We start from the raw sequence: 14,502 nt of genomic DNA on the forward strand, positions 1-14,502 counted from the left end.
CTGCTACATAGTCATACGTGCATAGAATCTGTCCGTCTATCGTCTGTCTGGCTATTGAAAACGGACACGGTAATGTACACCAAAAGTAATTTTGTGTTCTGCGGCTGTGGCTCAGGCAGTAAAGGGTGAGAGGGATACAGTTCAGCATGGCCTGCCCCCATCACTATTCATGAGAGGAGAGCGGGATCTTGAAAATCCCACAGGAACTGCACGTTTGACATACCTCCACAGAGTCTCCTGTCTGTTTTTTTTTTCTTGTCTTGCTCTGCTGCAGTGATTTATTCATTTGCTATATCAAAGAGTCCCTGGATCACAAGTGTACGTGTGTGGGCACGTGCAGGCACATGTGTGTAAGCAAGCATTAAGTGCGGCATTTATGGCCGTGTGGGTGGATGAATCGGTTATTGTGTTAGTGTGTATGTGTGGGTGCATGTGTGTATCTGGCTGTAAAATGTAAACACAGGCCAAAACCTATAATGAGACAGGGAGAGAGGGACGGCACTGCAACAAATGCTAATAACCTACTGCTTAACAAGATGCAGAGACCTCCCACTATCACCACCACCACACACACACACACTTGCACCTGTCGCTTATTCCAGAGAAAGATTTGTATTAACATCTTTGACATTCCTCCTTTTCCTTCCTTGCCAGACACATCACAGCTCGCAGGAGTAACCATGACCTCAGCAGTCGTCTCAGCTGACCCAGCCTTTCCTCCTGCTCTGTGGGTGGAATCCTGTTCCTGTCCCCCGGGCTTTGCGGGCCAGTTTTGTGAACAGTGTGCCCCCGGATTTACCCGGGAAGAGCCTGCTAGAGGGCCTCTCTCGACATGCGTTCCATGCAACTGCCACCAGCATGGAACGTGCCATCCAGAGACAGGTAATAAGTGAAACATTGACATTGCGTTGTACACAGCTGTGTTCATGTGATAAATTAGAAAAATGTCAGGAATTCATAATGAATTTGGTGCCACTTCACTGACAGCCAGTCAGCAGTATTTCTGTTTCAGCGACTCCAGCTGAAGTAGGGAAAAAAAAGCATGAAAATGTTGAATTCATAAATCAAGTGCATTTCATTTTTAAAGGTGCACTTCACTAGTTTCACAGTCAACGTACTACTTATAGGGAGTGTGCCACAGTCTGTCAAAACAGCTTTTTTTAATCTCTCTGTGTCTTTGGGGGGCCTTGGTTGTATACGAGAAAACATCTTGAGTGTTGGTCAGAAGTGTAAACTAAAGTTTGGAGAGTATAAATATAAAAAAGAAAACACATATGGCAAACTTCACATGGAATTCAGAAGTCAAGAGTGGTCTAAATAATAAAGAATAATCCTTTTTAATAGAGGTGGATTTTTGTAAATAGCCTATAGCTCGCTATCTATTCGTCCATCTGTCCATTGTCACAGGGTCCATTTACTGGAGGTCTGTGGTGAATCTATGTAGAGCCAATGCGGGCTATGCCGATGGCAGCAGGCAGGGAGGTAATGGCGTCCGGTTTAGAAGTGCAAAAGAGTCCACGCACATCCTCCTCATCCTAGGGGGCAGGTGTAGAGCTGAAAAATGCAATAGAGAAGAAGAAGTAATGATTCGCATAATGCAGTTTTGCAGATTCCTTATTTATTGCATCTGGTAATGTTTGTGAATCCAATATCTCAAGAATGAAGAGACATAGGAATTTGAAATTGATACCACAAGTGTCTCTACTAAAAATCCTGGGCGAGGTCAAATCTCAGTGACCTCGATCTCAAGGTTCAGGTCAAAGGCCAGGCTTCCTGAAAATCTTGTGAATGCAATAAGTTGAGAACAAGGCAACGTAGGATTTTGAAATTGATATCATAGGTGCATCTACTAGGAGGCTCGGGATTCTAGTATTCAGCAAGTATTTTTGCAATTGATTTCACCCAGCCAGCAACCCTTCCACATTTTTTCCAAATCATCAGCAGTAGCAAGGGGGTCACTGACTGGTCTCTAAGCCTGTGAGATTGGGGCCTTATCCAGCTTAGAGTTACCAGGGGGGTCTGGATTCTTTCCCAGCATACAGTGGAGAAATGTTGAGTACACCATGCTAGTCCATCACAGGGATAATGGAGAAACACACACATCCACACCTACAGCCAATTGTGAATCACTAATTAACCAAAAATACTGTATTTGGGCTGTGGGAGGAAACAAGATGAGCCTGGAAAATCCTAGAAGTGTGTTTCTCATCTCCTTTTGTCCTAATTCTTGTCCTCCTTTTTTTTGTCCTCTTGCTGAATGCCCACTGTACCAGAATATTATTATGATAACTGACTGCTAATTGAATACTGTTTAGATGCTGATTTCAGGAGCACAACGTTTTACATTGTCAGGCAAAAGAGCACTCACATTTGCATGTAAATTTGCAGGGATAGTAATGTAATTGAGAATGGAAAACAATAACACTGCACTGGATAGAAAAGAAAAAAATACATGTAAACTACTGATGCTAAATGCTTTCTATTGCAGTGTAACAGGAGACAAAACAGTAAACAAATCAAAATACATCTTCCTATTTTGTGTTGTCTCCCCCTTCATATACTGTAATATCACACATTATTACTCCTGTTTCTTCTCCAAGGGCACGCTTTAGCTTCAATGTTTTTCTCTGAGCAGAATCAGAAATGATTGTAACTCTGTGTCTCTCAAGTGTCATAAAATTGTAAAAAAAAATACTCATGACTTAAACCTGTAAAGTCTCCTAGTAACCAAAGTAACCGCAAGGTGTTTTTTGGTGCACCACCGTATATCTCTTTGTGTCCAATTTAAGCTAGCGATAGCAAGCAAGCTACCAGAACCGTTAATTACTTAGTCCGGGACTACACATCTTGCCAGCAATTTGCCAGGAAACGCAGAAACTTCCAGCAACCACTCAAAATCAATTAAAGAATACTAAGTTTACCAAACATCCAGTCAGCAACAGTCTCTATGTAGTGTGACTTGAAGGAGCAAAGCTAGCTGGGCAATATATGCCTTCCTTGAAGCTTTCCTTGCGTTTCACCTGGAAACAAATTTACTGGTTGATCACATCAGCCACTCCATAACAATGCAATTTATGAAATGTCGGCTTTTCTGTACTATTCTACATTTGATGACCTGCACGTTGAAAAAACTAACTTTGGAGAGTTAAACTACTCGTCTTATAGAAAAACAGTAAAATGCATTTTGCTGACAAAAACAAATCCAACTGACATTTGTCGCAATTCCCAGCAGCTGTGTCTGGTCATTTGCCTAAATGTGCTAAAACATTATTTGCAAACAAAGAATGAGAAATGCTCTTTCTGATAGATAAGAGTAACAAACCACTGTGAATAATTTCACATATTGTTTTGACAGCTTCAAGTGTCAATTCAGAATCAAGACAAAAAAGTAGAAAAGTGTAAATTTCATTGTGTCATATTTGAGTACAGTTTTACCGTTAGTCTCATGTGGAAGTGCTCAATAATGCCACGATTAGTTTCTATTAGTGTTTATTGTTTATAGAGTCTCTTTTTCAATGTCGGAGGCATTACTAAAAAAAAAAAAGTTTTGCACATTACTCATTACTTTCCTTAAAAGTGATGTAGTACATTACTTAATTACTTGCCAGATAAAGTAATCAGTTACGCTGTTTGCTACATTAGTTACGCATTACCAAGCCACTTAACAGAATAAACCTGAGGCTACAGTCCCACACACTGACACAAATCCCTGTCCTGATGACGGCAAATAGGATCTTTCTTTTAGTGTTTACACATGAACACAAAACCAAGAACACAAAGAGTTAAAAGCCAGCCCAAAGAGACTTCAAAGCAGTCATTTGATTTTTTTGCTTTTTCTTTTTTTTATTTATTTGTTTATTTGCTCAATCTTCCTCAGATAATTGAAGGAGCTTTGTAACGCAAGTAACACCGTCATTCTAGCTATAATGTCATTACTGTATTTAGCCCAGTAATGCGTTACATTACTGTGTTACTGAAAAATGTAATGGGATCTAAAATTAACTTCCTAAGACCCAAACTCTTTCATGGCATGCATTTTTAAATTTCTCTTTGCTATTTGGGCTTATTGTGACCTGATGAATCTAAAAACAAAGAATTTTCTTTTTACCTGATATAGTTTCTAAGAGGAGGGAGGATATCAGGCCCTTGTAGAGCAAAATTTAGCATTGTGTTCCAACCCCAAAATGATGTCCAGGACAATCAACAGTAGTAAATACACACAGAACAGGCAAGTATGCAAATCTACTACAAGTGATAAAAAAAGTAGTACAAGTAGTAAAAAAGCAAAAACCACCAAAATTCTTGAAGTTCTTTGTCAATAAAGCCCAAAACATAAGTAAAAGGCATAGTCTTGGGTGAGTCGTAATATTCATGAAAAACATTTGTAGCCTGAAGTAACTGCCTCCAGGTTACCTAAAAACACCTTAAATACATTTAGCGAGACCAGCTCTTAAAGTTTTAAGAGATGTTGCATCTGATTCCACGAGGAGGGAGCTGCAATGCCCTTTTTCCAAATGAATTTGGGAAAAGGGCATTTCAATATAATGCCATTCAATAAAATACAGATCCAAATCTCTAGTTCTAAAATGAAGTCTGAAGTATTCAGCCAGTGTTACATGACACGAGGGATCATCACGGGTTCTTGAGACAATATTTTCTATCACTGGGCCCGTGAGAGAGGGGAAGAACAGAAAGATGGAGGCTCTTTGACTGAAACATTTCTTTTTTTTAGTCTTTCTAGAACTGACATTCAGTCATCATCACTTCAAGGGAATGTAGCTCAGCCATCCCTCAGGAGCATTGGCAAGCTATCACTCAAAACTTAAAAACTGGGTGGCTCTACTAATACAGCAGTATCCTCATTTCAACTAATCTTTATAATAACAGATAATCTAAGAGTCTGTATTTAAAGTACCAGACTTTTTTTCTTGTGGGCGACAATAACAGCAGTCGGAGCACGCTTTCACATTCACATCCCAAATGTAACGTTCCATAAATGACAGAAGTAAAACGGCAGCTGTTGGGTGTGTAAACAAGTCAACCTGTGTGCGCTTATTTAGATATGCTTACATGTCTGTCAGCGTGCGCTCTTTATTTTCCTCCCTGAGCCTTTTCCACGCTATCTCGTTCGCACAGCTTTTAAACGACTCCATCTCACCAAGAGCAGACAACTATCCCATCCAAGGTCTCACCCTCCATCCTTTATCTTCCCTCAATCTCTCTCTTCCTCTCCTTACCCGTCTTCTTTCCTACCCAACATCTTGAAGACTCAGAGATATGACCTAGTTAAGAGATGCCTGGAGCTTTGGCTGAGAGTGCGCATTATGTTTGTGTGTGTGAGTGTGTGTGGGTTATATCACTGACTCTGTGTGCATGTGTCTGAGGTCCGGAAGCAAGTCTAGTATCACTGCCTGCCTGCCTCTCCCCTAATTAGACTTGTTAACCGCCTCTTGGCTAATGATGTCTAATTTGCTTGCAGATTTCCTGTCTCTTATGTCTCTTCTCAATCTGGTTGTCTCCTTCTCTGTCACACGCTCTTTCTCTCTCCCTCTCTGCCTCTTCTTGTTCGGCAGACTCCCTTGTCAGTCTCTTGCTCTCTCCCGCTTCCTTCTTCCTGTCAGCTAAAAACTCCACCTGCTCTCACCAGTCACCTTGACTTTGTTATGTTTTTTTTCTTCTCCTTTTTACGTCCTTTACTCCCCTCTGTGGGAAGCGTTCTCCAGTTTCTACTCCCTATGTGGCCTTCTGTCTTTCATTGTTGTATTTCCTTTATATTGGCATAGTAGTCCATGCTGTTCTTTTATGCTTTTACGAAGGCGAACAAATGCTTTTATTTTAAATAGGAGGTAGTAGCATTAGTACTTCAACTTGGACCACAGAGAGGGAAAGTGGGGAGGTAATAAATGAAAATCAGTTTTGTGTTTTCAGCATCGTTTGAACACAATCCGTGCAATTTTTATTAACTCAATCATGAACTTGCTTAACAGTTTTGGCATCAAAGTGGTTTATACACAGCAAGCGATACTTTGGAGTGTCGTAATCGTATCTTTATCATTTTCCCCTGTCAGGTCTCCTCAAATTATGAACAATTTTCACTGAACAAACACACACACACACATACACACCCATGCACACATACACACCCACACAGACACTTTTCAGGATGCGTTAAAAATATATACCTGGCTCAGACACTATGCAAATGATGAATGAGAGGAAAGCAATGTGTCCTCTGAGTCATGTATTATAAATGTTTCTTATGATGTGTCCCCTGGACTGACACTTGAATAGCGCTGGCTGTTTATTAGAAAAGGAAGCTAGTTAAAATTATCCTCTTCTTTTTTTTTTTGGAAATGAATGATGATGGCTTGTCGCCTTGTGAACACAAGCCGGCTTCCTTTATATAACAGCAAGCAAACAAGCAAGAGAGGCGCTCCATGAATCTATAAGTTCTGGTCAAGGGGAACTATCAAAGTAAGTTGATTAGAGACATCCTGTTCATCGTGTGTCACTAGGAGGGCGGACCAACCTGCTGTTTCTTCTATCAGAATCTTAATTGCTGTATAATTACCTAACGACTTGTATCATCATGCGGGGTGTGCCCACAGACAAAACTGGGATGGAATTTATTCGCTGGCTGCCGAGGGAAGCTGCAGCCAATGGTGCTTCATAATCATGATTTATTAACACTCCCTGAGTCGTGTCGGTCCTATTTGCTGTAGAGCAGCACAACAGATTGGAAATGTTAATATTTGTGGTGGAACTCTCTGCCGAGCTCTTGTGCTGCAGGGCCGATGAAGTCAGACACATGTTGTTAGAATGCAAAAAAAAAAAAAAAAAGAACATATGTGTACACTATAGATTTCCACAGTTTCACAAACCTTTACTTTACTACACCACACCACAGGACCGGACGCATTTCTTTATAGCATGTTGGCTGTGGTAATTGCATATACACCATCCATAAAACTGGGCAGAGGCCCTAATTTATGATCTCAAGGGGGATATGGAGGCATAATTATAATGTATAGATAAAATGGGAACACTCAATTTTCTATGCACCCCATATTGCAGGAGAGCGCTCATTAATCAAAGAAACAATTGAAACACACGATGCTCTCAACACTGTGCTGGTTAGTGAGTGTTAGGGAGCTTTATCTGAGTTCCCCTGTTAGCGCCTCTTTCTAATAGGCCTGTGTTCTCTTACAGGGTGCGTTACATTTATACTTACGTCTTAAGAAAACACTACCATCACTGGGAGGTGGTCGGTATATATAAAAGCTGCAACATCCATCTCATGTACAGCATTGTGCAAAAGACTTGGGTTTTCAAGTTATACATTGATTTGCATGTCATTGAGTGAAATAAGTGTTTGATCCTCCAGCAAAACTTGACTTAGTACAAGAAGACAAGAACCCTTCTCAGCCTCTTTACAGAAACTCTTTAAATCCTTTAGGTTTCTTGGCTGCTGCTTGGAAACTTGAAGCTTTAACTTCTTCCACAGATTTTCTATCAGACTTAGGTCTGGAGACTGGTTAAGTCGTTCCATGACATTAATGTGCTTCTTCTTTAGCCACTCCTTTGTTGCCTTGGTGGTAAGTTTTGGGTTACTGTCATGCCGGAAAACCTACTCAAACCCATCTTCTGTGTTCTGACTGAGGGAAGGGGGTTCTGGTCCAAGATTTTGCAACACAAGGCCCCCTTTCATTGGCCCTCAGTGCAGTGAAGTCATCCTGAACCCTTAGAACAAAGCATAATGTTTCCATCTTGACTGTGTGGATGGTGTCTTTGGGTCATACTCAGCCAGTTTCTTCCCCCAAACATGGTGGGTCGGTTTGATGCCAAAGAGCTTGATTTGGTTTCATCTGACCACAGCGCCTTCTCCCAAACCTTCTCTGACTCATTTAGATGTTCACTGGCAAACTTTTTAAGACAGGTCTGTACATGTGCTTCTTTAGGCAGGGGAACCTTGTTGGCGCTGCAAGATTTCAATTCAATCTAGTGCAGTGTGTTACCAATGATCTTGCTGACTGTGTTCCCAACTGCCTTCAGATCATGAACAAGTTCCACCTTTCTAGTTTTGGGTTGCAATTTCATATTCAATAGACCTTTCTTATGATCATCCTTACCCCAAGAGATAAGCTCTTGCATGTAGATACACAGACAGATGGCAACTGATGGTCATTTTACATTTCTTCCATTTCTGAATAATCAAACAATAGCTGTCAACTTCTCGCCAAGCCTCTTGCTGATTGTCTTGTAGCCCATGCCAGTGTTGTGCAGGTCTACAATCTTGTGCCTGACATCATTTGGCTGCTCTTTGGTCTTGCCCATGGTGGTGGAGAGGTCGGAATTGAAGAAATTGTTTATGCAGACAGGTGTACTTTGTACACATAACAAGTTGAGATCAGCAGGATCGGTAATTGATTGATTGTTTCCTTGTAATCTGTGTGCCTCTTGGACACACAGCCAGTCTGTGGGAGCCAGAATTCTGGCTGGGATGTAGAGGACCAAATACTTAATTCATTCAGTGACATGCAAATCGATTTATTACATTTTACTAATCTGTTGTTTTCTGGATTTTTTTGAAAGTGAGTGCAAACCAACAAATTCAGTAACCAGTATAAATACTTGTGGGGGGATTTCTGAGGACATTGCTTCAATTTTCTTTTCTTTTTTATATCTTTTGTTTGTGTTCAGGTCGGTAAAATTCCTTTTTTCTGTGTAATTTTATGGATGTAGCTAGTTCGTTGCACTGAGTTTTCCTTGTCTGAACTGATTTCATCAGGGAAAGGTCGAAACCTTTTCAAATCTGCAATCACTGACAGTGTGACTAGAAGCTAAGACAGGCAGAGAGAGTGTGCACATTGTTTATCTTTCTGTTTATTTTTGTGTAGAATAAATGTGCTGGTCGTGAGGAGATAAGTAAAGCGTGCCAAATAGGATCAGCAGTAGAAATTACATGGAAAGATGCTTTGTAACGGACTACATCTGTCTTATTTTGCACTTTTTCACTTCCTTTTCCCCTCACTGTCGCTCCTCATATCCCATCATGCTGATACAGGCCAGGCATTTCAGGGCTTAGCCTGCAACAAATGCAACCCACCAGAGAGATTAAGGGGCTGAATAAACCACCACTAGAGCCAGCTTCCCTCTGTATCAGTTCTTCTGCCTCAACTTTCTCTGAAAGATTTTTCCAACTAATGACCTTAGAGAGGCTGACGATGGCATTTAAGGAGGCATTTGGGAAATGCGCGCCCTGACTTCCTCTATCTCCTTCTAAAGTGCCCCTTTGTTGGTAAACACGGACTCACAGCATTCTCCAGTTTAACTTGGCATTCTAATGAGCATGCAGTAAGCAGCACACTTGGTCATTTCTTCATCTGTGCCTTAATTGATGCAAGGAGACAGGTACTCTGGGTGATGGCCTTTATTAGCCTGATTTCAATGTACTTCACTGCTCAAAAGCCCAGACCAGGAGAAAAAAAATCGCTTCAGTTCCCTGACCTCCTCCACCAGACTGCAGTGGGCGTGACATTTAGTTATGCAAAACCAGTGCACATTATTCAAAAATTTGGCCCTGCACAAATGTCAAAGTGAGAAACAAGCATATGCTGTTATGAAACAGAACAAGGAAAAGAAAGACCTTTTTATTCAGCGGCTTTGGAGGAGATGCACATGCTGTATTCAGGTGCGTGTGATAGACTGAATGAAGCTGGCCGTCTTCATCGCCTGAATATTAAAGCCAAGTGCTGAAAACACGTGATTTGTCTGCATTTATAAACTGGCCCAATGATCCCAGTTTGTGGATGCACAGCGTGGACTTACAAACACAGCTAACGATCGCTCAGATCAAACTGAGCTTCCTCTTCAAATCCCTATAAACTAAATACTTAATCCCATCACTTCACATTAATAAAAATGCACAAATACCTACCTCGTGTGTGATTTCCCATTTATAATATTCTATTTGTGCAAAGAAAGAGAGAATAATTAAATGACTGAATAAAACAGACCCAGTGTTGTTTTTAATCATGCCTGACTTTTAAAATAACAATATTAAATTGCAGTTTTGTGCCACATGAACCCATTATTGCGTTGTTTGTGTTAATTATTTTATAATGAAAATGATGTGGCAATATGCTTTTGGCTGGAAACAATTGGAAAAGCCCTGAGAAGGATCATACTGAGGATTGAACATTAAAACCGCTCCTTACATTAGGTACTAATTGGATTCAGAATGGTTGACCACTTACAGATGGGCAAAGATTTAAAGAATAAAAACAAGAGGGGAAAAAAATCTACCGCCATGATGGTGCTTTGGACTTTGCACTAATTGCCAATGTCAGTTCTAATAAATGAATTAACTATTTAAGCTTAATCACAGATTGTATTCAAAAGATGAAGCAGCTTCCGAGTGAAGCCAATTTGGAAATGTGCATATTTTGTAAAAGCCAGCAAGAGCCAACTCCTCTGGTTGCAAATCAGATTGTATAGTCTTATGTGAGAAAATAGCCTTTCAATTATAATTTTCTATGGCCTCTTCCAAGACTTTATTGGTGTGTATATGTCCTGATATGATAGGTGAACCTTCACTACATGGACAAAAGTATTGGGCCATACCTTGTATCTTCAAATTCTGGTGTTTTCAGTCACGTTGTCACAGGTCCATAAAATCAAGATTTTTGCCATTCAGTCTGCCTTTACAAACATTTGTGAGAGAATGGGTAATTCACCGATGCTGCTGTAATAGGATGCCACTGCAACAAGTCATAAAGGTCTATTCTCCTACATGTTCCACAATCAACTTCATTGGTACAGAACATGTGAAGTTACAGGGCAGCGTCGTCTAGTCCTCAGTCACCAACGCTCTACTGATTCACTGACTGCTGAGTTCCAAACCATTTTTGGTATTAACATGAGCACAAGGAACTTCATTGAGTGGGCTTCTAAGGCTAAGTAGCTCCTGTAGGTGTAATCAGTAGGTTGCCCAGTACTTTTGTCTATGTAGTGTATCTTTTCAAGAAGATCAGAGTGTTGTACAAAAGGAGGATTAGAAAAAAAAAGAATAGATAAGAAATAAGTGAAATATATCTTAGTAGGTGCTAAACATACACAGTCATGGACAAAAAAGATACAGACAGACTCAAATGCTAGTAAGTAAAAATAAGTTTAATGGTGCATTCCTGAAGAAGTTGGTAGTCCCAGTCAGAACTTTTTGTGGAATGCCCCCTTAACTTCAATTTTCCTCTCGGAAAGTCTTACCATAACACCCTGAGGTGGTAAATCCAATCCAGTTAGCAATCCAAGATGGCGGCACTGAACATAAACCGTAGTAAAACTGTAAACATTTCATTTGTACTGCCACTGTTATGTATTATTGACTCACTAAATGAGCCATATGTAGAGCACTAACCAGACTCTGTCTATTAATGTGTTTTTTAAGTGCAAAGTCTCATGCAGTCTTGTGCTGTTTTGCTAGTGATGCTATGAACCAAAACAAGTTTTTTCTCGCCTTTTCTGGAATGCGCTCCAAGGTATCTGGAATGCGGTATGGGCATAATTTTAAAAGACTCAAAAGAAAGGAGAAAATTTGACTTTGAAGGGAATGCTGTTACACAGTTTGGGGGTAAACACAGAGAGGACACGGTCTCCTCTGGGTTTAAATCTAGAGTGGGGGAAAGCCAGAAGCATCTGACCGGAGGGACCTGGAAACTGAATAGGGTTGTAGGGGTCAGCGATGTAAGAAGGAGTCAAGCCATGAGAGGCTTTGTAAACAAGCAGGAAGCTCTTGCAATTGATTCCACACCTCACTGGCAACCAGTGGAGAGAAGCTACCAGAGGTGCAATATGATCTCTTTTTTTCGTGTGTCTATGAGGACCCCAGCAGCAGCATTATGGACAGGCTGTAGACGGGACTGAGAGGACTGACTGAGACCAGAGTAAAGTGAAATGCACTAGTCTAAGCAAATGAATCTCAATTTTGCAATGTCTCAGAAAAAAAATCTGTTTTATTGTCAACAGCTAAAGGAAATTCTGTTAAGAATTGGATGCCCTCAAAGCGTATGATGATTTTATCCATCCTGGGATTGAGGACACGATATAGTTGAATATCATCAGCAAAGCAGTGAAAGGAGATATCGTGTTTACTGATGATTTGACCCAAAGCAAGCACTTTCTGATTGCCAAGTGTGAGCGTGCACTGCTCGGTCGGCAGGTCCACTTTCAAAAGCACCAAGATGGTGGAGGTCAAAGTGCTCATCTCAAAGCACGTGTGATATCCTGGTTGCTACATCAATCATTTATATGCAGTCTGGGTTTATAATGTTTAGTAGTTCCCCCTTTTCACTTGAGCTTGTTTGTCATTAGTTTGATGGCTATTTGCTCACAGACTAAACAGCTTTAACCTGATGATAAAACTTTATATACGCAACTGCCAACGTTGTTACAGTTCATCCTGAGGTTAACATCTATACAGTGTGAGTGCTGCGATTCAAATTTAATGCATGGGAATCCATCTAACATGTGCAAAGACAAAAAAAAATGGATAAACTTCCAAACCTATAAACATAAATGTTTAGTTGTTGAGGTACTTTAGTCTAGGGGACGGCTGAAGTAGTCAAACATCCTGAGTTTGTCTCTTCATGCCATATAACACGGCTCACTGTGGATCTTACAGTTAAGTCTCAGATAACAGTCTCACCTTTTAATTACATGAAAAAAGAATAAGCAGTTTAAGATTATTATTGATTGGCTTTTTTAAGCAGTTTTATGGAATTAGCATTTAATAAGACATCATAAATCTCTTGTTCAGCTCCTCCCTAACATCTAGGTAACCCAGAGCCAGAGTGAGGCAACATGAGCTACAGCCACTGCTGTTAGAGTTTCCATCCCCGGGATACCCAGGGGGCCTTGGCTGTAACAATTTGGCTGACAGCGTCTATACACAAAACAGCAATTGATGCATTTATTTTCCACAGTCACAGCACGACAGAACGTATTTCCCCAGTCATCCGTACTGCACACATTATGTATGGCGCTGGACACAATATACTGCCCCTCCCTCTCTCCTCTGCAGCAGTCCACTTATTCAGAGCCCATGACAAGCCACATCTGCAGCAGCAGTCACTAGCAGCATATCTGTGTTAAATTAGAGAACAACATCGCCATAACAGTCGCGCAGCAGATTTAACCCGGCTTCCACCCTTGAGGCCTTAAAGTGGCAGGCCAAAAAGTTCTCTCTCTGTCTCTGCTTTTCTTTCCTCCTTCCCTTCATTAAAGCAGTGTGTTCACATGCATTAGTAAATAAATTTCCTTGGCCAGAAGCATTTTAATGTTCCAGTGGGCTAAGGAGACAAGCCTCCTGGAAAATGTGGAGCTCTTGAAAAACTCATGTTTGTGAAATCACATCCGTGCGGCAGTATTGTTTAATGTGCATGGGAGGGGAGGCAGAAAATGTAGGAATCTGTTATAGTCCACGATTATTTTCATGCGTGTTTGTGCTGAGTCGTGAAGTGACGAGTAGCCTAAACACTTAAGTGGCACAGCTGAGTTGCTTGTTTTCCTTGTGTGTCTGGCTTCACACGTCATCAAGGGCCCCACACGTCGCCCTTCATTCTCAGAAAGACCTCCCAAGATGGTGCAGATGACACGCGGTGATCTTAAGAAACTCAATTTAGTCAGAAAATAAATCTTGAGACTTTAGAGGCAAATGTAATAACAGAGGAGAGTTGGGCTACGATCTCTTTCAAAACAAAACAGACACACACACACACAAAAAAAATATTTAAGAACCATCTCTCCTTGGAATATGTTTCCTCCTTTTCTGTCTCCATCTGGTGCTAAAGTTATTACAAGCTACCACGAGCGGCGATAACCGCTATCTTTGGAAGAACGACTCCGTTTGAGAGAGGAGCAGTGAATGATGCTCAGATGTGAACGAGAGAAATGAGTGAAGCCGCCTGTCTTTCATTTGTTCCACAGTGGCCGCCTGCGCCCCTGCAGCTATCTCTCAGTGATGCATTCCACTGTATTTCTATTGGCCACAAGTGGCTCCATTAATGAAGCGCATTAGTCCTGGGTGTGAATGCGCTCCTGCAGAGAGAATGAGTGCAGGGATGGGGCGCAGGTAGAATAAGCACTGGTAGAAAAGAGCTTTTTTGGAGTGTGATGTATATATATGATGGAGGACTCGTCTTTAAGAAAAAAAAAAACAAGGAGAAATATTGCTCTGCCATCACAAAAGAGACAAGGAGAGCAGAGCACTGAAGTGCAGGGCTCCTTAGCTGAAAGGGGAGGAGCGCGAGAAGGTGAAAGCAGAATAGGAGGATTGTGTGGATTTGTCAAAGGATTCAAAACGCACTGCTCCAGACGTTAGCATCACAGAAATCCCAGTTCATTAACAGGCCGAGTGAGCGGTCATTGATTCATTGATAAAATGATTCTCAAGGGATGCGGTTGGCATGACGATGAGGAGCGTCACGTGATCCTGCCATTCAGCGT

The 14,502-nt window shown here is 41.1% G+C and overlaps 1 protein-coding gene across 1 annotated transcript in view; it reads left to right on the forward strand.

The window, feature by feature from the left end:
- The window catches only part of lamc3 (laminin, gamma 3), a 145,956-nt gene that overhangs the window by 104,089 nt on the left and 27,365 nt on the right, over positions 1-14,502 (forward strand). Inside the window, 1 exon segment of the mRNA XM_082542337.1 lies at positions 655-882. Within this exon segment, the coding sequence (XP_082398463.1) occupies positions 655-882 (228 nt within the window).

The sequence above is a fragment of the Aulonocara stuartgranti genome (genome assembly GCF_965226115.1).
Source record: "Aulonocara stuartgranti genome assembly, chromosome: 7".
NCBI classification, from domain to species: Eukaryota; Metazoa; Chordata; class Actinopteri; order Cichliformes; family Cichlidae; genus Aulonocara; species Aulonocara stuartgranti.